We start from the raw sequence: 24,140 nt of genomic DNA on the forward strand, positions 1-24,140 counted from the left end.
AACGCCACTTGGCGTCACGACTAAGCATTGAGATTCACCTTTCATGCTATGGCGATTAGCTCCTTTCTTGGTCAGCGTCTGCCAATTTCCCTATAGTATCTGTTCATCAATACGAGTGAATTGTAGACTGGTCCAGCCTACGTGACTCCATTATCGCAGATGTGTTAATTCCAATACAATAACTGGAAACTGGTTGCCAGTGAGAGGCTAAAATGGTGGAGGCTAATTCGATCAGATCTCCGGATATGGACACCAGTAGGGCAGGATCTCTCCGCCACCTCAGATCGTCCGTCCGCTCCGGGCTCGGTCGTGTATTTAGCATGCCCCGAACTTTTCAATTTTCTTCCTTTATTCAAAACTCCGATTAAACGAAACAGTTCAGAATAAGTTGGAATATCCAAACTCCAAATATGCCTTCTCGTCGAAGAATGTCACTTGTCGATGGACCGCACGCCTTCCGAAGCAGACTGAAACGTGCATTATCTCTGTCATCTTCCGAATCGAGCAACGAAACCAGGAGCCAAAGACCAAAAATGAATCATTCCGCCCGGCATGCGTTGTCTTCCGACAACAATGGAGCTATCGGACGCAGAAAAGTTGGTGTTGAGGCCGACAATCGGGAGGGTTACCATTGGCGACCGTGGGAGATGAAATCTAAGAATGAGACAAGTCAAGCCCAGACTGCATTCGAGGGCGAGCCCAAAAAGTCCACACAAAATAGCATTATTGCACTGAAATGTGTATCCGAGTGAGTACGGAGACTGAAAATAGTTGTTCTTTTACTAATATGTTGATCAAGTCTGGATAGCCGAATGAAGTCAGTACATTTTACGATAAAGAGGGTGGAAACAATGCTGATTTTTACTCTACAGATCCTTAGCAAATTCTGTTAACCGACAGGTTGCTTGGAATGAGATGACTCGGCATGACCTGGAAGATGCCCTGAGCCGGCTCGCCACCATGGAGACTCGAATGAAAGATTCGATGGTCCGGAAAAAGTCTGCAAGGTCGAGAATAGATTAGCCAATAGTAAGATAATACCTTTTGAGCAACCATCAAGTCCCAAGTCTTCAGAATGTGTATAATGGTTGTGGCGCTTTGATTTCGGGATACTCATCTTCTGTGGCCGACCATGCCATCAAAGAGGAAGACGTCATTTTCGGCTGGCTACTAGGGGGAAGACTTCTCCTACTCCTGATGTCTATTAGATGAATTTGAAATGTAGCGTGATGGTTCTCCCTATCTCCAATTACTGCTTGCCAAAGTCTAGATATGTTCGCAATCGATAAAGTGTAATTGCTCCGATCTCGGACGTGATGTCATTGCTATCCTTTCGATTATTGACCGTCCCCTGTCGCATCTTGATTGGTTATGGGGCTTTGGTTAAATGAAAAATTTTTAGGCCTCACCGCGGAATGTTCTAGGATCGAAAAAACGTACAAGCCCATTCAACTGTAACTGTATCCTTGACAATGCGACCCGTTCTAGAACAATATTTATTTTCGGGGTGGAATCGGAAGTCGGAGAGAAAGATTTTGGTTCCGTGATTACATCGTTCCAATAAGACTGAAGTGGATAGAAAATTGCAGTCTAACTACTAGCTTTCCGTGGTTCAACTGAATGCTTCATAGTGTCATGCAAAAAGACCCTAAAGCGGGGAAGCTGAGAAGCAGGCAGAGACGGTTCCCCAGGAAACGAAGGGGCACGCCCGAACCGTATGAAGCTACGGAGCCATGGAATTGAAGTAGGACAAAAGTACTACTTGGAATGCCCTTCAATCGGCACTATTCGGTAGTGAAAAAAGACGCACTTTGAGTTTATTGACCAAATGAACCTGAAGTTATCGCTCATACTATGGTAGAAATGAGGCCGCAGCAAATGAATTAATAATCTGAAAGGACATGCGAAGACTTCCTTGTATGGTTACGATATCCTCCCCCGGGAGATCGTCGATCGATCTTAAACAAATGACCCATACTCATTGGTCGAGGTTAGGGCTTGTGGGTCAAACAGCGGCGGGTTGCTTGATCCGGAAAACCCGGGAAGCGCGCTAGGGTCGGTGGGTTCCGAAGGACCAGCGGTGGTGGCCCAATTGCCATGGAACACCCCGGTGCTAGGCAAGAAGGATGCCAGTCGTTTGTTCTGAAGACTATCGATCAAATTCGCGAAACAAGACGTAGCGGAGATCAGTTCTCCGTGTGTCTGGTGCAAGACTGGCTGTATATCGTCCCATGCCACTTGGTCCTGCAACGTGGTGTTTGTAGACTCCAGCTGCTGCCGCAGCTGCGAAGTCTCCTTCTTAAGCCGCTCAACTTCAGCGACTGCAGAGTTCTTTTCGGCATTAGCTTTGTGTACGTTGGACATCTCTCGAGCCTTCTCAGTGTGGAGCTCTTGAATGATCCGGGAAGTAGCTGCTCTGCCTTCTTCTCTCTCGGCAAGAATTCTTTCAACCTGCTCTTCATAATCGGCTAGAACTTTGAAACACTCCCGATGGGAAGACTTCCGACGTCGCCTCACAGAATGTTTCAAGGAATGTGTCTAAAATTGTGTTAGTCTAAGGCCAATCATGGAAGCAAAACAGCATATGAGGATAGGGATTGCCATGGTATATGGCAGGAACGGGGACTGAAATGACAGAGTTTAGCTTACGTCGGACATCTTGCTTGTCGCTGGGCTTAACGAGCCAGAGTCAGTGTCAGATCCTGAGACTTTCGACCGGATCGAGCGATTCGACGAGTTTCCGGATCTGCAGGCGCGCGATTTCGGCCGACTCGCATGCTGCTCAGTGCGACTTCGGGAAAGTTTGGGAACTTTTGCCATTGCGAGTATATCTTTGTTCGTTGGAAAATTATTCAGAATAGAAAGGAGGAGAATCTCAATGATTGCAGACTTTGTGGGATACCATGTTATAAAGGTCTGGGTGGGGCCTAAGAAAGCAGGCGCAAAATAGCGCGAAACGCAGAATCTTGCCCCTCGAGATGATTTTGATGGCACTCAAATCAGTATCATGAGTATTCAATACACACCAGGATCTGCGGGGTGTACATAAGTGGAGACGCAGGAAAGGGAAATGATTGCCTTAGCTGTGGGGTATCTACATGATCGCCAGACCCCCACATCTTAGATCTGTGATTGACTACCCAGTTTCCACTCAATTATCTGTCTTCATTCTTACCAATTAAAGAAACGCATTCAAAGATTGAGAATTTACCTCTAACATCCAACTCGCAACCTTTCCCAATGAAGAGTCTGTTTCGAGACGGTCGTTAAATTAAATCAGGAAGATTCAAAACAGCGTGACCGAATATCTCTAATTACCATGAAAGCGTCGCCGACATATTGACCGGCCGAAGAAGTTGAAGTGAGGGCACAAAGAGGGCTGATTTCCTCAGCAACCGTACAAGGGTTCTCCGCCCATGGGGATCTAGTCCATAGAGGCCCAGAACCCTGCAATGGCTTTGCCACTGAGCACAGTGGAACGACAGGGGCGGTCACCCATTGATTTTTGAAGCACCGCGGTGTGGACTCTAGGGTTAGCTTGTTTGACACAACCAATAAGCTCTTGTTGGTACTTTAAGCTGGATGGAGCACGATCCATAATGGCCTTGGTACGATCCATTCACAGAGGCTGATGCGCAGGGTAACATCCAGATCAATACAACGTGAAATATTGGTAAGGTGTGGAAATGGAACCTGAAGTCTAGATGATCAGTCTTGACAGTGGGTAGATCTGTCTGACAAGATTCAAGGAATACCCAGTTCTCGGTGAAAGTGAATATACGCCGATCGATATTCCAGGGTAGGCTATGCTGTAGGCATGCTTCGTAGAATTTTGCCGTATATTCAGTAGTACTTTTACTAGCCGCCCTGGTTGACTCTTTTCTACTGCCAGTGCTTAACTAGAGGGCTGATTCAGTGACTGGATGGAAATCGACACGCAACTGAGTCAACGCCCTAGACCACTGTTTGGCTCTCTTTACGTAATAAGGTAAATATAGTATCATCAGACCTATAGGCCATATTTGCAAAAGTACCTCGTCACTCGCTGTTTTCAGGTATAGCTTTAAGGAGCCTAACGAAAGCCAAGATTTGATATCCGGGCTCTGTCTTCGGCTGGAACCATGGTTCCCGGACCCTTGCTCATCCCAGGCTTTATTCTGCAGTATTTTGACCACGTAGATTTTAGCACAAGGGGTCGTTGAAAGAGTGCAGAGGAATTAATTTTTCTCAGGAAAGTATGATGGATGCTGGGGCTTGAATAATACTGTATTCATATCCAAAAACATTCGCTAATAGAAATCAGCTCTCAAGGACTAATAGAAAAAGCCCCTCGCTTGTGGATGATCAATAGACATATGAAATGTGTATATCAAACCTACGGAGATTATTTTAGGCCATAGATGTCAGATAACAATAGAAGATCTGCGCTTGCTCTCATTCTGTCTCCGCAATGTTTACTTTAGCCAATTGACTTAATATGAAACATGCTTCAGGTGGGTATCGGAAATTTCTTTCTTGGCTCCTGGATACCTATCATAGGGTAGAAATCGCGAATTTACAGTATTTGCTCACTCACATATTATAAAAATGTCGGCTGACCCATTTTCTCCCAGGAAACCAACCCATTGTTCGGGACTAGTAAAGTCCATATCGTTCTAGAGCTGTCTTGATGCTGGAACCTCCGACACTATGATACCACGATATAACTACCCGCTCCTATTTTGGCGTTTGGCATATCTTTTTATTTAGAGCCGGCGTCCTGCCACACCTCATCATGAACATCTTCTTCCCCTAGAGTCACAACCTTATTACACCATGGACACAACCGTTGCTAGCCTACCCCCTGCAGTGGGAGATCTGCTCATGAAGAACATTGGCATCATACAGATAGTGTCGATGTATTCCATTAGTGCTTACAGTGCACTGGAAACCGGCTTTTTCACTTTCTTTTTCTTCAAAAAATATTGTGGCTTGTTATTTTGGAGTATGCAAGCCGCTTCCTGGGGAATCATTGTACATGCCCTTCCAGCCATGACCCGATTCATTTCTCAATCATCCAATCTGCCGACATCAATTCCATTCATACTTGGATGGTATGCCATGGTGACCGGTCAAGCTGTTGTGTTGTATTCACGTGTACATCTGCTCGCCCCCGCCGAATGCAAACCACGATGGATGTTGTGGATGATTGTCGTGAACGCTTTCATTCTTCATATCCCAATGACAGTGTTGTTCTTCGGCCTCAACAGCGGAGTGGCGGGGCTTGCTCGTCCTGCTGCAATATTTGATCGAATCCAGTTGATTGGTTTCTGCATTCAAGATCTCGTCATCTGCAGTATCTACATCTATCACACAGTTTTGTTGTTGAAAGACAGTCGTAACTTGCACAGAACTGGGAGCCACAAAGTGCTCGTCAATTTACTCTGTGTCAACATCCTGGTTGTGCTCATGAATATTTTGCTCCTCGTCACGGAATTCAAACTCCACTACATCCAAGTCAGCTTCAAGACGGTGGCTTACAGTATCAAGCTGAAACTGGAGTTCACTGTGTTGAATGATTTCCGTTCTTTCTTTTCCAAGTCAATCTACCTTGACACTTCAGAGATGAAAATTCAGTCTCACCAAGATGATACGAGTTCATCCAACGTGAGATTGGATAATTCAAATGCCACGTCGGGTGAGGTACAACGCATGCCTCAAAGATCGAGCGGGGCTCAGGCACAGCTACAGTATGATGGATCGCTGCATGAGACACGAGATAATAGCCATCGGTCAGTGGATATCATTGCACCCCCGCACAGTCTCTCAGACCATACCTCAAGGCATACACCCCATGACTGGTCGGGGTTTTCAAGCGACCTCAAGCTGTCATTATCCCAAATTTCGGCAAAGTCTGATGTATGAGTTTCTCAGCCGTCGGTCCAAACCTATGGTTAGATCAGAATTAAGAGAATGGAGAAGAATTAAGAATAAGAAAGCTTCAACTGCCAAAGAAAATAGATTTTGTGGAAAAACGAATACATTTGCAAGCAATATAACTGGGGATAAAATACGCACATGAGTTACACCGAGACCCTCCATGTGATGTGGGAAGCAAAAATTGAAAAATCCATCACCCAGCAAGCAAAACTGCAGAGTTAGCAGCAAATTTTACACTTTCGTCGTATTGGTATGAATTTAGTAACACGCCTAATTTCCAGCAGCTATAACCGCCAAAGTAGGACTCAAGTCAAGACCGGGACGCAAGCTTCTCGTCATATTTGAGCTTTTATTCGTGACCTCATGCAGTGAGGAGGAGCAAGAAGAGCCCGTTCGTGCTCCCTTATAGGGAGTTACTGTGTCTGCATCTGTACTGTAGTAGTTTCTATATATAGATGCAAGGCGAGAGGGCATAAATGATACTTTATTGGTGACCTCTCGCAGTCAAGATGGGAACAGGAACGTGTATAGTTTGGCCGTAACGGGTCACCTGTCGCGCGGTCTTATGCGTAAACGCATTAGACTGTAGCGTCAGAGAAGGCCCGTCCGCGCTCCCTTGTAGGGAGGCAATGTGTCTGTATATTGTAATGCTAGTTTCTATATACAGAGGGGGGTGGGAGGGACAAAATCGAGCCTTGACTGCGTGAGAGGTGACGAGCTACCACCAGAGGCAAGCAACTGACTCTTGCGAGGCAGTTGTAGGAAGGAGCCCTCCGTAATGTCGGTGTAGATGTCACGTGAGGCAGCGTGGCAGCTTGAGGCAACCCCAATAAAACTCCTCCCTTTACTGCGTGGTAGGTGATGATCTTACTCACAGAGGCTAGCAATTGACTCTCGTGAGGTAATTTTAGGAAGAAGACGCTCTCAGCAATGTAGTTCTTGACATCGGATGAGAGTACGGGCACTGTGAGGCAGCCTCAGTAGAGCCGCCTCCCTCATACAGCAATTTGCCAACACGATTGATGAATGTTGTCGATTGAATTTTTGCTGAAGTTATTGAGAGATGGCCTGAAAACCGCTCGTGAACAAAAATTGTTAGCAAGGTATGGAAAGTTGGAAAGCGCCGCCATCAGAAATAGCACATCCGGAAATCTACGTTCAATCCAGGCCAAGCAAGAACTGACTCATTGATACTGAGATCAATAAAATCCAATGTCTCTGAGGTTAGGAGCCAGTAGTACATGAAGCAGGGAAGAAGCGCGATATAAGAAAATACCCACCTCATGTTTCAGCTGTTTGGCCCTTCATTAGCCTAGTGGCACTGCCAAAGAAGTATAAGTACGCTTTGAAATCCCTGAGTTTACTTGACTCACTACGCATCCATTCTTCCACCAAAATGGCTCCTTACTCTAGCCAGTCTCGCCGTACTGGAGGCAGAAATAAGTCAGACACAGCTATTTTGAGACGTGCTCATTTGACGTCTTCGCGAACATACAATGCAAAGGAGAAATCGCCTTTCACTTCCAGCAAGATTGATGGAAGTGTCGTCGGCTTCAAATTCGTCGAGCAGCCAAAGACAATTCTACGGATCAGGCTCCGGAAGGGTGCGCACGAACCAAGCGTGTCGCTAGCGACCAGCTCATTCAAACCCAACAGCACAATTTACCCGGGTAAAAAGATTAAAAGCAAGAGAAGCCCCCGAGAGAGCCGCACGGATCGGCTCATTTGGCTGCAACGACTTCGCCCTACGCCCCAACGACAAGCCGAACTTCTGGAATCTCATAATTGATGTCGGAGACAAAATATGGCATAGGTACATGTGAATGCTCATGTTTGCTATTTTTGAGATGCTCTATAGTTTGTGGGTCAAAATGAGAAAAAAATAAAGCCAGTGAAGTGTGATCTTACAGTACAGTAGAAGGTTCACGCACAGATCGATTATTTCTTCGTCAATACAGAAACTGCTGGATATTAGAACCCAGAGGCAAAAGATTCAATCATTTAACTTGCCGACAGTATAAAAAGCTTCCTGGCCGCTTGAATTTCTTGAAAATCTCTTATCACATAATCGCAATCCAGAAGTACATAGATAATCAGTTCCAAACTTTGTGGATCTTCTTGAATTATGTCTCACTCGATTGATTCCCATAGGGTCGCCTTTCATTGTAATTAGGTTGGAACACGTGAAGTAAAAAAATGCAAGGAAATCGTGCACGCAGAGCTGAGTACCAGTTGAATCTGTAAGTTATCAGTTTGGTTTCAAGTCTCATTTATGAAGATGTTACCTCAATGGCTATGCTCCATAACTTTGACACTGTGCCAAGGATAGCAACAGCGAGCAATAGAACAGATAAACTGGAAACATGAGCAATAATCCCGCGCAGAAGTGCTTTTGTTTGCGTCGCAAGCCTCCCTAGCCACAAATACCAAGCTGTGATGCCCAAGTAGTCAAGGAAAATTAAGAAAAGAATCAAATGTTGAGTACTTTTCAGAAGAAATGCTCCGAGAAACGCACTAATTAGCTTCAAAATCGTAGAGATGAAGAGATATGCAAGGAAAGGTTGTTCAGCAAATTGCGGTACGAGCGGGTTATTCTGCTGCTGGCAGTTGACACGGAGGAGCTTGGTGGAGATCAGCTCAATAATAAAATTTGTCCTGAGAGTTCAGACCTACTTCATGTAACGATGAGAGTGTCGAAGCGACCCCTAGAAAAATTCGACGCCATAATGCCAGCCTATGGCTCCAGAAAAGGCATACTAGAGTGGCGGATAAAGCCACAGTTGAGATACCCAAAGCCAAGTGAATCTTTTGATTGGAAAAATTGGTGTCGAAATTCCACAGAAATAATATCCTTAAAATCGATATGAACAAGAGCAGAATTATGAGGAGGGACTGAAAAACATATTCGGAATTCATGCTTGAAAGACAATTGTCACCAGTACAAGAGGAAAATCATAATTCATATATGAGAATGGTGCCTGGCAACTTCCTAGGAGAGCTTTCCAGAGTCCCTGGGAAAGATTGAATGCCTTGAATGCTGAATCAGTATTCTTGATTTCTTCCGTGCGCCGGTCAGGAACTAGTTTCTGTAATCAGCCTTTAACTCGTGTTAAGTATACTCTTTTGTATTCCTAGGATAACTAGTGTGATTTACGCAGATGGATACCATGTCAAATAATGCAAGCCTACTATCTCCGCGGCAGAATGAGAAGTAGACGCATAAATATAGTGCCAGCTCTGTCTTGAAGAGTCTTCAAAAAGAGGGAAGAGGTTTGCACCCGCACGTAGTAGCACAAGCATATTCACAAAAGAGTTTTATCTCTTGATTGCTATATGAGGAGTTTTTGACTATCATAGACGATTCTCAGTAGGCTGCATATTGACACCGTTTTTTGGAAGGAATAATTCAGAATCAAAGCTTGGTTTTGTTTCTTTCGCAAACTGATTAATGGGGATAGACTTTCCTATTTGTGCACATAGATGGAGACAAAGTCCAGATTTTGTAATGATAATGAGTTTTCAAAGAGACATCTAGGGAGCTCGCTTGAACGTACCAATCAGGACTTATTTTGCCCATTATAAGAAGCTCTGTGTGAAGGGATAGAAATCTGCTTACTATACATGCGAGGCCATAGCGGCCCGGCAAGGAAAATTTGGCCGAGCCTATTTTCAGTCAAGTTGCAATTCATTGACACCTTCTGCTTTACCTTTCATTCTTCTCAGATCAAGCGAGAGAAAACAATCAAGTATGCTTAAATTATCTTAGATTTCACATAATAACCGGACACGATCCGCCAGTCAAAACAAGGTCCAAACCTTTCTATCGGACTTTGGTTTATAAGTCTTGATGCCACAAACAAGTCTTTTATCCAATATTATGCTTGGATCTGTGCCACCTAAATGGTAAAGAAATTTACTTTGTAGAAATATATTACTAAGTCTCAATCTATCAGTTTATTTCATTGTTCTTTGGCAGTATGTTTTTGATAATTGCTGACAATGAAATGCATAGAATCACTCAGAACAAAGTTGAAAAGACATGTTGAGATGTCTGTTTGATTTAATATTCTAATATGAGAAAGGCCTTGCTCTCTTGGAAAGAAAACTTAGAAAGACTACCTAACTTGAATACCGAACGCATTGCATTGTACTTCCCTATGGTAGGGCCAGAGCAGTCTCACAGCAGGTTGCTCCAGTGTTCGGGTGAGCTCGGATCAGAGAATAGCCAAACATTCACCGTAAAAAAGAATCAGTGTCAATGGTGGATCGCTGTTTGCAGCACCGCGTTGGAGAATGACACGAGATTATAAGTCCAAATTAGATGCATTCCATGCAGGCTCGGGTGCCAGTTCTGAGCAACTCCCATTCTTTCCAGAGGCCGAAGAAGATACAAAGTTCTGCCAAGAAGACCCCCAATCATCAATTCGCCAAAAGAAATTGCGAGTTGCAACTGGTGTTGTGTGAAGATAGGTTTCGCAAGTGCATGGATAGTCGGCATTGATGCAACCAGGCTGACAGATGTCATATGAAGTGAGAAATCAGTCAAAGGGGCGTCATCGTCATCAGTCTGCCCAAGAAGCAGGTAGCGAGGTAAGTTTCCCACTGTGATACCCGTCAAAGACGATGTATACCAAATCTGTAGCAGTGGCTGGCCTGAGAATAAGAATGGAATTGTTGGAAGTGTGACAACCCAGAGAAGAAACAGACGACCAAGGTGGGGTGAATCCTGCTCATCCGTTATATCCTCATACTCGAACACCTTAATCATGTGGTGATAAATGAGATTCAAATACCAAAGGGCAATCCCAATCCCAAACCCCGTCACGGACAAGGCGATAATGATTTCCCCCGGAGTTGAGGGGAAGTGGAAAATGAAAAATTGCAACGCATAAATTAGAAAATATGAGAAGCCGAAGATTCCTATCGAAACCCCCAGGGCAAAGTCGCGGACATTCTGGCCATTGGAGGACATATTTTCGTGGAGGAAGTGTTTCCTGTGTAGTGAATGGAGAAAGCGTGCGGGAGCTGGTAATCTTATATTCTCAAGGGGTACTGACTCTAGCATCCTGGCTTTTTGTTAAAGGAGGTTGAAAGATAGTGGCGACTGTAGACTACTGAACGTTAATCACTGCATCCTTTTACGAAATGCCGAAGATCAACGGCCTCATTTTGAGGGTTGCTTGATCAGTTCTCACCACACCATCAACGCCAGAAAAGAGCCTTGCGAGATATGTATATATGGCCAATGGACCGAGACACAAACCTTTTGGATGTCACGTCATGGCGACAATTGATGATATTGAGGAACTCGAGCGCGAGCTAGGTCAGCAGCGTGTCGAGAACGCCTATTACCGCGACTGCTACGCGCTTTTCAAGCTCCTGCAAGATCTCACAGAAAACACATCCCAGGATCTGCAGCGTCTTTACAATTCCGAGTCATCAAATGACCTGCGCCGTTCCGGCCATGAAATTCTGTGGTCTTTGCAAAATACGATATTTAATATCATTGAGAAGGCTTGCGACTCCGAAAAGGGGTTGGAAAATCTCTGTCTCGTGGACTCATTCTACTCAGCTCGGGCTACCTTGGAGCCGATTAGGACCAGGTACACTGATACAGAGGCGACCCATGGGGCACAGCAAACAGCTATGGATATTGCCCTCAAGCCTTGGCGATCTCGGAAAGAAGGAAAATATGTCAAGCGGTCGTGAGATAAGTGCCGCGGTTTCTAAAATCTATACACAGTCAAAGCTACTACGATAAATTTGACGAAAGGGAAGGCTTTTAGTGATACAGATGGGCCAGAGGAAACAGAAATTTTCCTGCGCTTGTTCAAAATATTCGAAAATACCCATATCTAGCAGATCCTAATTAGAAATATCTTTATCGTCTCGTGGAGTCCGTTTAGCAAGCAAGTAATCTGCCAAATCCATCTATGACCAGTCTAGCTTAGACAATTTTTATCGTATCTATTTCTTTCCGAATGTAAGCGGGCTCGTTATCTTGTCCAAGAGTGACATCAAATACAGCAACAAAAAAGCTGTATCAACCAAGTGATCGACGATCCGATAGATAGAAACAACGCCAACCATGCAGCCCCAAACAGTCGTGAGCCCAGAACGGCCTTGGCACCTATTTCCCGTAATTTGCCTTTTACTTCAGTAATAAAGACTCCGTACATCACTGTCACTCCAACCGTAGCGGCTGTGATCAAAACTGCTGAGAGCTAGTATTGTCAGCCATCCATATTTGTCGAAGTCATTCTGTAGTCTCACATACCGGGCTAAGTATAGACAAAAGTCTATCCCCTCTGTCAAATAACGCTTTCTGAATCCCAAGAGCCACCACCAATGTAATTTCAACGAGACCAGAGATGTATAAGTAGATAATGGCGTGGGAGATTTGGCGATATCCCGACATTGTAGCCTCATCTATCGTTCGGGGCACCTCATTGATTTTATTCAAAGCGGACCCAAGTGCGGAAGAAAGATTAAAATCAAATTTCAAGCTAGGATTCGAACAGGTGGTCTCAGGGATATTTTCAGATTTGCAATAGCTCCAAAGGCCTGCTAAGAAATATTGTGGGATGTTTGATTTCAGCTTATCAGTCTCCGATTAGATTCTATTATGAATAGCCGAAGTCGTTTCTGAAGATAACTTATTTGCACTCTCATGAGCAGTCGAATGCGCATCATTGACAGCATTTGCTCCGCTATGAGCGATATCCGATGCACCAACACCGTCGATGCGTATAGGCCCGCGGGAAAACAGATGATCGACCTTTGGAAAGTCTGTCAGGTCTACCTATGCGATAAGTTAGCCCATGGCCAGAAAAAATTGCTTGAAGGATATCCTACTTTCAGGAAATAAAGCTCATGGGATGTGGAGGGCGAGGAACAGGAGACGAAAATCAATATCAGACATGGTAAAACCGCGACCGAAAGAGACAATGCAGCAATCGAGATGAGCCGATCTAGCCTTGGTATCATATGGAGTTTCATTTCTCTCAAGTATTCCCCAGTCCATATATCAGAAATGATGGAATGATGACTTTTTGACAACTTGATAGATAGTATATTTATACTTCAGAGATTGAAAACCCTCCTCTATTCTTATCATGAGCGGATTATAGATGAGGCAAGTTTCTAAATATCTCATTGTTGACAATTTATGAGTCGCGGGACGCAACAATGACGGGTCACTCTTGGAATCTGCGTTGCGAGGTCAGGAAATGGCCGGTATCAAAATTTGAAAGGGTCATATTTGTATTTAGAAGGAGCGTTATCAGGATTGATATGTTACCATATGCCAAATAGCTTGGAATGGTATATATATATTGAAAGGAGATTCGACAGTTCGCTCAATTTAGAGCTTGCTACCTTTTTTCAAGTCCCAGAGTGTCACATTTGGCCCTTTCTACCTTGAAATTGCTTTCTAGATGGCTTCTCCCAGTCAGTACGAAGCAGAAGCTTCTGAGTGTAGGCTCTATGCTTATGCTAGGAGTCGCTTCAAGCTATCGGCCAGGGTGCATATGTCCCATCTCGTCTTCGAAACGGGATTTAAGCGACGTATGGATCAGCGTCGGAATGTTCGCCGTCTCGAACGAATCTTGAAAATACAAGGTTGCCATCGTTTGATGAAGGAAAATCATGTGTCCGTCATGGTACCCAAGTACGGCAGACGATAAAGAGGTTGGGGCCAAAATTCAAATAATGCTGGCAGAAAAGGTCGCTAGCCCTAATATGGAAGGTTCATACCCTAGTACGGCAGACGATAGAGAGGTTGGGGCCAAAATTCAAATAATGCCGGCAGAAAAGGTCACTAGCCCTAATATGGAAGGTTCATACCCTAGGCTTGTATATTTCTGCCAAAATATGTTAAGCAAGTATTTCTGGAGAAGGGCAAGAAGTGTGCCTCTATTCAGAGGTCATGACAGAGTTAGACCAAGGCCTCTGGAATTCTAGATGCATAAAACTATATCTTTAAAATCCTGCCTTCTCATTTACTATACTATGAGTTAACTATGATTGTTGTAGGTGCTCAAATCGCCCAAATGTGCAGTTTCTGACTAGTTTTAACCTGCCCTCATACCCCTAGAGACCCTACTACGCGTATGTGGTGGTGATATAGCTGGTGATGCTTCTATCCGAGGACCTCTGGTGCCACCGCGTCTTGCACCACCACGTTGCTGCGTACTTGAAGAATCTCTTAGCTGCAGTGTATCCCGATGTGGCGTATCCTGCCGCTGAGGAGTAGCCCTTAAAGTAGCCTCTCTCCTAGCGTCAGCAGCCGGCTGTTCTGGGGGTGGGAGGGTCGTCCAATTGCTAATGTCGCTGGCCAAGCTCGATTCACGGCTTATTATAGGCTCAGGTTTGACATGAAGCTGTTCCTCCTCACGTATAATAACAACATAAATCCGACGAGCTCCACCAGCCAAATCAAAACGCTCGCAGAGATTTGTAGTACATCGCATGTAATCTTCAGTAGCGGATAGGATATATGGCTCCCTCTTGCCCTTTTGACCTTTTTAGGCCTGTGGCTAACTGATATCGATCAGTAGACATTGCTGAGTATACCCCGAGATCAGGACTTAGCGCAGGCAGAAGATGTTTTGTAATAAAGTCGTTAAAGCCGTAAATTGTCTGTGGAGGAACCCACTGGGAAACATCACCTATATTGAAGTGTCTATTAGCAAATTGAAACCTACCTTGATTAAACTAAATAACATCGATATCTTAACTCACTAAGCTCCTCAAAGGTCCATGATTTTCTCTCTGGTGATGGTCTTCGCCAGAGACAGAAGTGGATAAGAGTTGGGGCCTGCTGTGGTGGCTCAGGCCTAGTAATGTGTCCTGGTCTAGTCCTCTTTATCTCTCGCTTGCGAACTCTACCTGCCACTCGTTGGTGTATTATACTATAGGGGTTAGGAAGCAGGTCATGGCTCGGTATAAGCTGAGAGGGTCTTGTCGGTGCTGCTCCTTGGCCAGTAGTATAGGTGGAGGAGGAGGATGGTGAATCGTCATATGGCCCTGTCAAATCGACTAGATCAGGCGTTTCGCTGGAATAATAGGCCATTTGGTGGGTAGTACTTTGTAGAAGATGCTCAATAGGATATACTAGGATATTTGGAGATTCTAGGACGTCAGGAGATACTATAATATCTTCTACAATCCCTAGAATAATAAAGTTCTGACAGAACTAGTGCTTGATATTTATTAATCTCCACTTTTACCTCTAACATAAGCCAAGCCTGCAAGCCGCTCCCTTAATTTTATGCCCAATCAGAAGACATAGTGGGCTTCTCGCACAGTGATAGGATCGGAATAGCACCTATTTGGGTATGATAGACGGCTCGCTCTCGTAGACGAAGGTAGATCTCCACTTATGAGCGGGTGCCGTCTCGTGCTGGTGGCCTTTCAGGGTCAAACTGCATTTGTAGCAGCTGAGTATGGCACCATTCCATAGTATGCCTGGGGAGATATTCGTCAGCATCCCAGCCATCCACGTCATATCGTATAGCACTAAGCATAGTAGGGTCAAGCGTGTGCTGGTAATCCTTGATATCCTGTCCATCAGTATCCTGCCCTGGATAGTAGTAGTTCATCCATGGCTTGCCTGGAACACTATAGGGGCGTCCTTTCTGCTTCCTTATACGATGGGAGTTCCATGTCAGTACAAATTCCGCGCATGTGTCCTTAATAGAAGGCAGATAGACAGCAAGAAGAGCAATCTGGTCAGGGATAGTCGCCTGAAAATGGCCCTGGTCCTGTAGCCAAATAAAGAGCTCACGCCACACAAAATTCATAGAGCTTGTAAGCTGTCCCCACCAGGACTCGATGCGTTGATTTTGGACACTACGGCCATACCAAAAGCAGTCAGAAAACTGAAGCCTTGGATCGATATCAATGGCTTTCCGTAAGGCATAGTGAGCATCAGCGATCAGCATCGTCTCAGTGCCTAGGTCGGAGCGGATAGTGCGCGGTTGGAAGCCAGTAGCCGATAATGTATCTATGTATTGACGGCGAACGCTGAAACCAGTTCGTGTGCTTATACCTAGGGTAGACAGTCAGATACTTAAACTTAGAATAACCCTATAGCGGTGCGCATACCAACATAGAACCAGGTAACATAACGCGAATATCCATCAATCGCAGCATATATCTCGATCCCATAAGGCTCTAGCTTCATATATCCATCAATGTGCCATACAAAGTTTGGCCCAGGGCATTGATAGGCACCACGCGACCTCTGGAGATTGGTCGAACGACGCTCAAGAGCATCAGGGCGCAAAGAGCACCAAATATCGAAGATTCGGTCTCTCGCATAGATATGCCCATGACGGCATAAGTGGGCATAAAGATGACCCCGTCCGTACCCTTCAATAAGCCCAAAGCCTTGTTCCTCCTCCAGTACCTCTAGTATCTCGTCCTTCTGCTGACGCTGCTCGTCCTTATCATCAATGCGAAGGCGTATACCAAGCCGCCTACGGATTTGCTTAAGTGAGTCATTGGAGATAGGAGTGCCATCACGGGCGAGAACTTCGAGTATCTCTTTCGGAGACAGATTACCCTCACAGATGAGTGTCTCGACGCGTATTTGTAAGGGTCTGTTATTGGTGATGCCTGTGGGTGCTCGTCGCTGGATACACCAGGCCTGCGTACGGCGCTTGAATGTTCTGGGAGAGATTTGGAGACCATGATTTTGGTGCAACATGTCTAGTATGACATTAATAGGTGTATTTTGGGTCAGGAGAACAATGACTTGGTCCTTATAGGGCTCCATGTTGACCTGGGGTCGTCCAGCAGGCATGGTAGAAGGCCAGATTTGTCAAAAACGCGTATCTTAGAGATTTGAGCTCTCAAAACTGGCGAAGATTCGTAAAGATTAGTATGGTGAACCAAAATCTGGAAGAATGTTGGAAAATCTGGCATTTTGGAGGTTTCGGTCTAACTGACCAACACCACTCTATCTATAACGTACCCCCACTGCGCTATTGATAGAGCATACGGAGATCTGGTTGGTGGTGTACTTAGCGGTCAATCCAGGCGGAACTCATCGCGGTGAGGCTAATGATTGGGTCAGGAATTTTGGCCCCTGCCTCACTATCGGCTGCCGTACCAGCGTGGAATCATCACCGTCACTTCACCCGTCGAAACAGTGATGAATGAGATATCGCTCAAACGTATTTTTGCTAAACTTGTAAATTGAATCAACTGGACGTTGTCAAAATTCTTCCGGGAAAGAAAGAGGAAAATTCCCTACTTCTACCGGTTTGCATATCGCTATTTTTCTTTTGTATATCTACTCTCCGTTTGAATCAAGCTACTGATGGCCTCAGTCTATCAGACGCTCAGGATTCTGTCACCTAAACCTCTCCCGTCGCAGATTGGAGTTTTGATTATGCGATCGCCAATGTGGTATTTGGCTTTCTTCTACTCTGGACAAAGCAGCCAACAGTCACAGCGCGATACCCCTTGCGTGCAATTCCCGAATGATTGTTTCCAAATGAGTTCGCATTCTTTGAGTCAAAGATCAATCATGAACGAGCCGAACGATCAATGGCCCTTAATTACCGAAAATTACTTCATCACACGTCCTATCCGTACGGCCTTTCCACAACAGTCGCTTGGGGTGCTTAGTCTTGAAGAAGCCATGCGGCAGATCCATCGAAATGGCCTCGTCGGGTGCGGCTTTCAACGACCAGGACACTTTTCGGATCCTGGCTTCATCCATTGCGAGCCGATCCCTGTCACATACTTGCTTGAAAATATGCCACGTTCGTATCTTTTCAGCCCATCGGAGCCATCTTCCAAGCCTCATACCTCTGAGGCAAAGGTGGCCCCTACTTGCAACTCCTATTCTATGCGACTTGACAGCAATGAAGTGCCTGCAACGAGCCCAGTCTCTATGGGGCCTACCAACGCCGCACCTCTTCCTTCCTCCCAAGTACCTCCGGTTTGGAGCTTCCAGAAATTGCCACACACAATACCCCAGCGGCAGTTTAGATGTGTTGTGATATGAGGCTGGTGTAGATCAGGGACCAAGCCGAACCATCGGAATTAATCCCGATGTATCTATACGAAGAATCAAGTTGATTTCCAATCAACTTGCTCTTCTCCTTGTATATATAGCCCAATCTTTCCCTTTGAACAATAAGATAATATAAATCTCTGAAGTACAACAAGATGCACAAACCCGGGCTGTGACCGCCAATTTAGGCGCCGAAAGGCCCTCGAGCGACACCTGATATGCCACTCTGATGAAAGGCCGTAGGTATGTTGATAGCCAAGCTCACCGCTCCGCAATCTCGTCGCCCTGCACATCAACATGCGGACTCACTGGTCTGGCTCCGTTGTCACCAGCCCTCACTCACCTCCAGACCTTACCATCAACACACCATCAATCACCGTCGAACCTCACCTTCAACCCTCATCTTCACCCTCACACTCAACTGTTACACTCAACACGCTCCATCCTCGATGTTCATCTACTCGCCTCTCCGGACAAATTATACCGCCACTCCTGGGCAAGACACAAGCATTCACACCAATGAAGACTACTTCGGATTGTAGCCGTCGCCCAGATTAGCCATCACGCTATCATACACCAAGATCTCAAGCGGCTCCATGACTCAATGCTCTACTTTACCTACGTGGAAGAAAATGTCCCCTATCGAGAATCAGGGCGTGATCAAGGCAAATTCGGCATGTTCCTTCTTTTCCATTTGCTTTCGTAAAAGTCTACCAGGCACCCAAACAAATGCCGTGTTGGCTGGAATTTTGTTGAAATTGCATTTACAGTATCCCTTCATGATTGTGCGGTCTTCTTTAATACATATCACTTCATTGGTGTGCAGCTGCTGTCATAGACAGGCACCTAACCAAGGTGTCCGAATTTCTAGGGGTTTTAGTCGTATAAAGATAGTTGAGCATTCGCAAAGTACCACATCCATATATAGTAACTCAAGCTACATTTTTCAGACGCTGTGTGGCTGCCTCCTCTAGAAGTCTTACAATTGCGTCATGGCCATTGCATTCTGCCAAATTACGTGGCGTCTCATCCTCATCTTCAGCCGCAACAGCGGAAACATCCGCCCCTTTGTCGAGGAGAATTCTTACAGCTGCTTCATTCCCACATTCGGCCGCCATATGCAATGCCGTATATCCCAAGTAATCACTGTCCATCACGTTCGCCCCATTCCCCAAGAGTGACCTAACAGCCCATTCATTGCCATCCTCAGCAGCAAAATGTAGTGCTGCCATGTGTCTAGAAGATTCAGATATAGTCACATTTGCACCCTTCGCCAGAAGTAGGTTAAGAATGGACTCGCTGAGAGAACTCTCGGTATCAAATACTGACAATAACGCAGTATGCCCAGTGGATGAAATTGCGTCTATGTCTACTCCCTTCTCTAGGAGCAGCTTCACAACCGCTTCATTTCTAAACGGAACTGCGTAATGGAGTGCTGTTTTTCGCCCGATCGTTAATATTGCTACATCAGCTCCCCCCTCCAGAAGCAGTCTCGTAACACTTTCCTGGCCACCACGGGACGCATAGTGTAGAGCGGTCTCTTGAATTGAATTCGTGGCATTGATATCTGCCCCCATTCCCAGGAGTACACAGGCGGCTACCTCGTGGCCATTCCCTGCAGCGAGTTGCAGTGCGCTACATGTCGATCTCCGTCCCATATCTATCGCAGACGAGAGATCCGCACCTGCGTCCACCAAAAGCTCGATGATGCAATGCATTCCGGCCTCTGCGGCGAGACATAGCGCTTTGCTTTTCGCTTCAAGCGGAATTGGCGCGTCGCTGGTTTTTCTTAGGAGCTTGCGGATTACAGGTGCTTGATTCCTTTTCGCGGCCCATCCGAGGACGGAGTTTTCGTCGGCGCAGATATGGCTACGCGCACGTTGATAAAGATAGGAGTCGAGGATGCTAGCATACCTCCGCGCCGTGCGTAGAAATGAGCCGAGGTCTCGTGTGTCCAGAATGTCCGCTATCATGAGGAGGATTTCGATTGGAAGGGCGAGTAGTGGACTTGACCGCACCTGTCTGATAGACATGTTGAATTCGAGGACGCGTTAATTCACGGATTTCAGCCTGTTAGGGTTTGTAAACGACAGATGTAAACGAAGGCTACAGAAAATGAGGAGGGGCGGATGTCTTCGTTGCATCTTCGTTATGTTTGCACTGTTTGTCAAAACATTCTGACCAATAGACACCTTGCGGACGGACCATGTTAGCTTGATACAGATGATATGTTCTGTTCGGAATTATTGCGGAAAGCCCCCCCCTTGCGTCGGGTCCACAATATTCCGTGCTTGCAATCGCACACAGATATTGCTCGTATATCCTCTCCTTCGAAAGGAATATTGCCGTTTCGAAGGAGAGTTGGGCTCTCTTCGCAGCGGTTTCTTCCCGCCCACCGCAGAACCCCTCATGTATGCACTAAGTATGCTTCCACATAGCTTTGCTTCCTCCTGAAATAAACGGAGTGCTACGGGCCCGCCTACAGCCCTCGCGGTGCTGTAGTCTTCTGTCAAGCAGACCTACATCACCATGTTCAGACTGCAGGTGCCCCGTACGGGCCAAAAATATCTCACGCTTCTCTATTGTAGCAATGTAGCAATGGTTGGAATATGTCAGAATATGTTTTGTTGAATGAGATGGCTGTGGAAATCGGTAATGCTTCTATCTGGCCTCCTCACAGGTGGGCAAATCCTTCTGCCGGGTCTCCAGGTGGGTGACGAAAGATGAATGAAGCCATCGTGGTACAGTATGTGTTATGGAAGGAGTGAGCGAGTTATTGCTGGGCTCCAATGGATTCCTCAATAGGGAAAGGCTGGTTCGGCAAGGTAAATGATCCGGTTTCAATGCAGAACCAAGTTATTGTTCGCCGTATCTATAGTAAGTCCTTGGATTACCATCTCTGGCAATTTAATATCAATAGACCATGTTAGTCAGCTCACGCGTCATTTCAGTGTTTGATTTGAGATGACCCCTTCCTAGAATGGTTATTTGGCGCGGAACAGGTCTTTGCATCTTTGTGTGGACCGTTCATGGGGCTAAATTGTAGTGCCAAGCTTCCTAATCACTCAGCCAATATCCATCATATCTCTCAAGTTCAGCTTGTCTTGGGTTAGCGCTGTCCAGAGTCAGCGCGAGACTATTAATCTCATTTACTATCAATGGCTTCATGCGAATAATGGGTTGAGGAAACATTACGAATACGAACAAGCAGAGTCCTAATTCTCGTGCACACCTAATTGGCAGCAAACCACAAGCTTGAGTTATTTGACAGACGTCACAGAATGTCTGTGTATTTTGAACAGAGTTCAGACCATAAGGAACCAAGAACTCTTCCAAGGGGAACCCACAAGGCTGGGCCTACGTCCGCGCCCCACAGGAAGTGGCAGTGCTGCAGGGTTTGCGCCCCTAGGGTCTGTGACCCTACAGATGGTCAGTCCCGATTCAGTTATTCCAGGCGCTCGCTGCCTCAGATTCTTGCTCTCTTCGCTCGTGGCACAAGACGACATTTCTTCATCATTGTGATTGGTTTTACCCAGGCTAGTTGGGGCCTAGAGTGCGTCATACCTAGTCGCCAAGATCTATCCCGCTTGTGGATCTTCGATCTTCTAACCAGCATAGTCCCATCGATATTGGGGTTAGAGTAGCTTGGGACGGTGAGATATACTCATCGATCGCCGGTCTCCGATTTGGCGATACGAACCGCCATTCATCTGCATGTCTGCGTCATTTCATGACGTGCGATGGTCTACAGGCATGGCAAACAGCGAGGAGTCGCAAGATGATTATAAATATGCCTATCAACACTAAAGGTACAACCTCTAGTCAACGGATAAACCTCCAAAAATGCGTCCTCTACGCTCCTTGCTTCCAGCTGTGCTTTTTGGCACAGCATCTGCCAAAATGAATTGGTCACCATGCAACGAGACCGAGTCGAACCCCATTTTCGCACGCTTCCAATGCGCAACTTTGGACGTCCCTTTTGACTATACCAATTCCAACTCAACCGATACACTTTCACTCCAGCTAATCAAGATCCCTGCACCGCTGGGATCAAAGGGGAGTATCCTCGCCAACCCCGGCGGACCAGGCCAACCGGGGCGCAAAGGAATCGCGCAGCTTGCGTCGCCTCTTATACCGTACGTAGCTCCTACACCCTGCTTGGCTGGAAGCTCGGAGGCAGAAGCAAACAAAGACTGACAGGCTAGTTTGACCGGCGGCGAGTACGACCTTATCTCGTTTGACACCCGAGGCACGGAAAACACCATCCCGTTTGAGTGTACCCAAGACGCGATTGATCAATTTGCAATGTACAAGGCGATCGTACCCGGGAATAGCTCCGAGGGAGCGGTAGGGATGCTCTGGGCGCGTGGGACAATTGACGGCGAGCAGTGTGCAGCAAATGCGTCGAGGGTCGGGTCCGTTCTGACGACGGCATTTGTGGCCAGGGACATGATGCAGATTGTGGACGCCCTGGAGGAAGATGGGCTGCTCCGATACTGGGGTATGAACCCATAAAAGAAGGAATTTCATTGATAGAAGTACTGACTGATAAGGACTTTCGTACGGAACAACCCCTAGGCGCAACAGTGGCGGCCATGTTCCCGGATCGAATGGACAAGATCATCCTGGACGGAGTACAGAATCCGCACGAGTACTACCATTCAACTGCGTAAGACCCCTTCCCGTGCTTGTTTTTCCACGAGGAAAAACGTGGTTGACGGTCTCAGCAACATCGAAGAATGGTCAGATGCCGACGCCGCCTTCTCCGACCTCTTTGCTCATTGCGTCAAGGCCGGCCCCAAGCTCTGTCCCCTAGCAGCCCACAACCAGACCGCCGCAGCCCTGGAAGAAATGACATGGCGACTCCTCGACCGCGTCAAAACTCATCCAATCCCAGTGGGTCCAATGCTGCTTGACTACTCTGGGCTGAAGGGCTATTTCCAGCAAACTATGTATGGAATGAGAAATTGGCCGGCTTTAATGAAGCTCCTCAACAAAATTATTTTTGATGGCAAGTACGATGGCATGGAAAGCACCCTGCAGACAACAGCCCAGACCCTCAGCACAGACCCGGTGATGCGCGAAGCAACCAGGAGGGCCGTTATCTCACTCGCCGGTATTTATTGTGGTGATAATCAGGCCCGCACAGACTCACTGCTCGACTTCCTGCCTACCATCAGGGCGCTCTACAACACGAGCCGACTGTCTGGGGACGGCGCCATTGGATCCTACATGGGCTGTCAACAGTGGAAGATCAAGCCCAAAGAGGTATTCCGTGGTCCGTTTCAAGCAAAGACTAAAACTCCTATTTTGATCATTGGCAACACGCTGGACTCGCACACACCACTAAAGTCGGCGCATAATGTTAGCGCTGGGTATGAGGGAAGTGTGGTGCTTGAAGTCAATGGAAATGGGCATGCTTCTAATAGTGTGCCGAGTATGTGTTTATTTGAGAAGACAACGGCGTTTTGGAAGAATGGCACTCTGCCAGAGGAGGGCACAGTTTGTGAGAGAGATGTAGAGCCTTTTACAGGTGTTTGGTGGCCTGAGGTCCTCAAGGAGGGTGGTGTTGATGAGGCTTTGCTAACTTACGATTCTGGTGTTAGTACTTAGCCTTCATACAAATATCTGCCCGCTCGAATATTTGTGACCCGTTGTGGCAGTTATAGTTTGTCAGTGTATCAGTATACCAGTCTAGTCATATATCATGCTTCACTTAATGTGGCTATATCTCCTCTAGTGAAATCTCACTGGGACTCGAAGCTTTAGTTTGTAAGTGTCAGAACTGGCTTGGGAAATTGATGTTTTAAATTTCACTTGCACTGTTTTGCCAAATCGACAGTGCGTCGGATGTGGAGCAATCATTCCAATTCCCTTCACTTTCCTACGATTGACAGGAGGTGACCGCCTTCATCCATGACCACCAGCGTGCACTCCAATCCACCGATCCTTTTCATTCAGCTAGTAGGTAGCTCTGAATCCTGATAAGATTTTCTTTCGCAGCCTACGTCCAGACGCAGGCGAGGAGGACAAATGATACAGCCCCAGGATACTCTATAGTCAATGCAGCCACAGGCCGACCGAAACCGACTGATACAGACTTGTTAGCAATACCGCGCGATGCTTACGGCCAACTTGCCGAGGTCAGAAATGCCCATTGATCACCCCGGTGGCGAGGATGTGCTTGTTTACT

General features: G+C 46.3%; 10 protein-coding genes across 10 annotated transcripts; 5 read left to right on the forward strand and 5 right to left on the reverse strand.

Annotated features, from left to right (window-relative positions):
- Positions 1-533: 533 nt before the first annotated feature.
- On the forward strand, positions 534-1,023 carry N7533_006504 (uncharacterized protein; the record flags this gene model as incomplete). The annotated part of the gene is made up of 2 exons (XM_057103154.1): positions 534-748; positions 873-1,023. The coding sequence occupies 2 exons, from the start codon at positions 534-536 to the stop codon at positions 1,021-1,023; spliced, it is 366 nt and encodes a 121-aa protein (XP_056958111.1).
- A 936-nt stretch (positions 1,024-1,959) lies between these two features.
- N7533_006505 (uncharacterized protein) lies at positions 1,960-2,820 on the reverse strand (the record flags this gene model as incomplete). Its single annotated transcript, XM_057103155.1, has 2 exons — positions 1,960-2,538; positions 2,650-2,820. The coding sequence occupies 2 exons, from the start codon at positions 2,818-2,820 to the stop codon at positions 1,960-1,962; spliced, it is 750 nt and encodes a 249-aa protein (XP_056958112.1).
- Positions 2,821-4,815: 1,995 nt separating this feature from the next.
- N7533_006506 (uncharacterized protein) lies at positions 4,816-5,904 on the forward strand (the record flags this gene model as incomplete). Its single annotated transcript, XM_057103156.1, has 1 exon — positions 4,816-5,904. One exon carries the CDS (start codon positions 4,816-4,818, stop codon positions 5,902-5,904), a length of 1,089 nt encoding a protein of 362 aa, XP_056958113.1.
- Positions 5,905-7,315: 1,411 nt separating this feature from the next.
- On the forward strand, positions 7,316-7,708 carry N7533_006507 (uncharacterized protein; the record flags this gene model as incomplete). The annotated part of the gene is made up of 1 exon (XM_057103157.1): positions 7,316-7,708. The coding sequence occupies one exon, from the start codon at positions 7,316-7,318 to the stop codon at positions 7,706-7,708; it is 393 nt and encodes a 130-aa protein (XP_056958114.1).
- Positions 7,709-10,174: 2,466 nt separating this feature from the next.
- On the reverse strand, positions 10,175-10,891 carry N7533_006508 (uncharacterized protein; the record flags this gene model as incomplete). The annotated part of the gene is made up of 1 exon (XM_057103158.1): positions 10,175-10,891. One exon carries the CDS (start codon positions 10,889-10,891, stop codon positions 10,175-10,177), a length of 717 nt encoding a protein of 238 aa, XP_056958115.1.
- Positions 10,892-11,199: 308 nt separating this feature from the next.
- Positions 11,200-11,628, forward strand: N7533_006509 (uncharacterized protein; the record flags this gene model as incomplete). The annotated part of the gene is made up of 1 exon (XM_057103159.1): positions 11,200-11,628. The coding sequence occupies one exon, from the start codon at positions 11,200-11,202 to the stop codon at positions 11,626-11,628; it is 429 nt and encodes a 142-aa protein (XP_056958116.1).
- Positions 11,629-12,008: 380 nt separating this feature from the next.
- N7533_006510 (SUR7/PalI family protein) lies at positions 12,009-12,514 on the reverse strand (the record flags this gene model as incomplete). Its single annotated transcript, XM_057103160.1, has 2 exons — positions 12,009-12,143; positions 12,197-12,514. Coding segments are annotated over 2 exons (453 nt in total), but the record flags the coding sequence as incomplete, so codon positions are not given.
- A 2,785-nt stretch (positions 12,515-15,299) lies between these two features.
- N7533_006511 (uncharacterized protein) lies at positions 15,300-16,726 on the reverse strand (the record flags this gene model as incomplete). The annotated part of the gene is made up of 2 exons (XM_057103161.1): positions 15,300-15,970; positions 16,027-16,726. 2 exons carry the CDS (start codon positions 16,724-16,726, stop codon positions 15,300-15,302), a joined length of 1,371 nt encoding a protein of 456 aa, XP_056958118.1.
- A 2,153-nt stretch (positions 16,727-18,879) lies between these two features.
- Positions 18,880-19,980, reverse strand: N7533_006512 (uncharacterized protein; the record flags this gene model as incomplete). Its single annotated transcript, XM_057103162.1, has 1 exon — positions 18,880-19,980. The coding sequence occupies one exon, from the start codon at positions 19,978-19,980 to the stop codon at positions 18,880-18,882; it is 1,101 nt and encodes a 366-aa protein (XP_056958119.1).
- A 1,810-nt stretch (positions 19,981-21,790) lies between these two features.
- N7533_006513 (uncharacterized protein) lies at positions 21,791-23,560 on the forward strand (the record flags this gene model as incomplete). The annotated part of the gene is made up of 4 exons (XM_057103163.1): positions 21,791-22,083; positions 22,153-22,448; positions 22,526-22,616; positions 22,675-23,560. 4 exons carry the CDS (start codon positions 21,791-21,793, stop codon positions 23,558-23,560), a joined length of 1,566 nt encoding a protein of 521 aa, XP_056958120.1.
- Between the last annotated feature and the right edge of the window lie 580 nt (positions 23,561-24,140).

The sequence above is a fragment of the Penicillium manginii genome (assembly GCF_028828005.1).
Source record: "Penicillium manginii strain IBT 31320 chromosome Unknown utg000005l:1.0-5665137.0:1.0-5668048.0, whole genome shotgun sequence".
In the NCBI taxonomy this organism is placed as follows: Eukaryota; Fungi; Ascomycota; class Eurotiomycetes; order Eurotiales; family Aspergillaceae; genus Penicillium; species Penicillium manginii.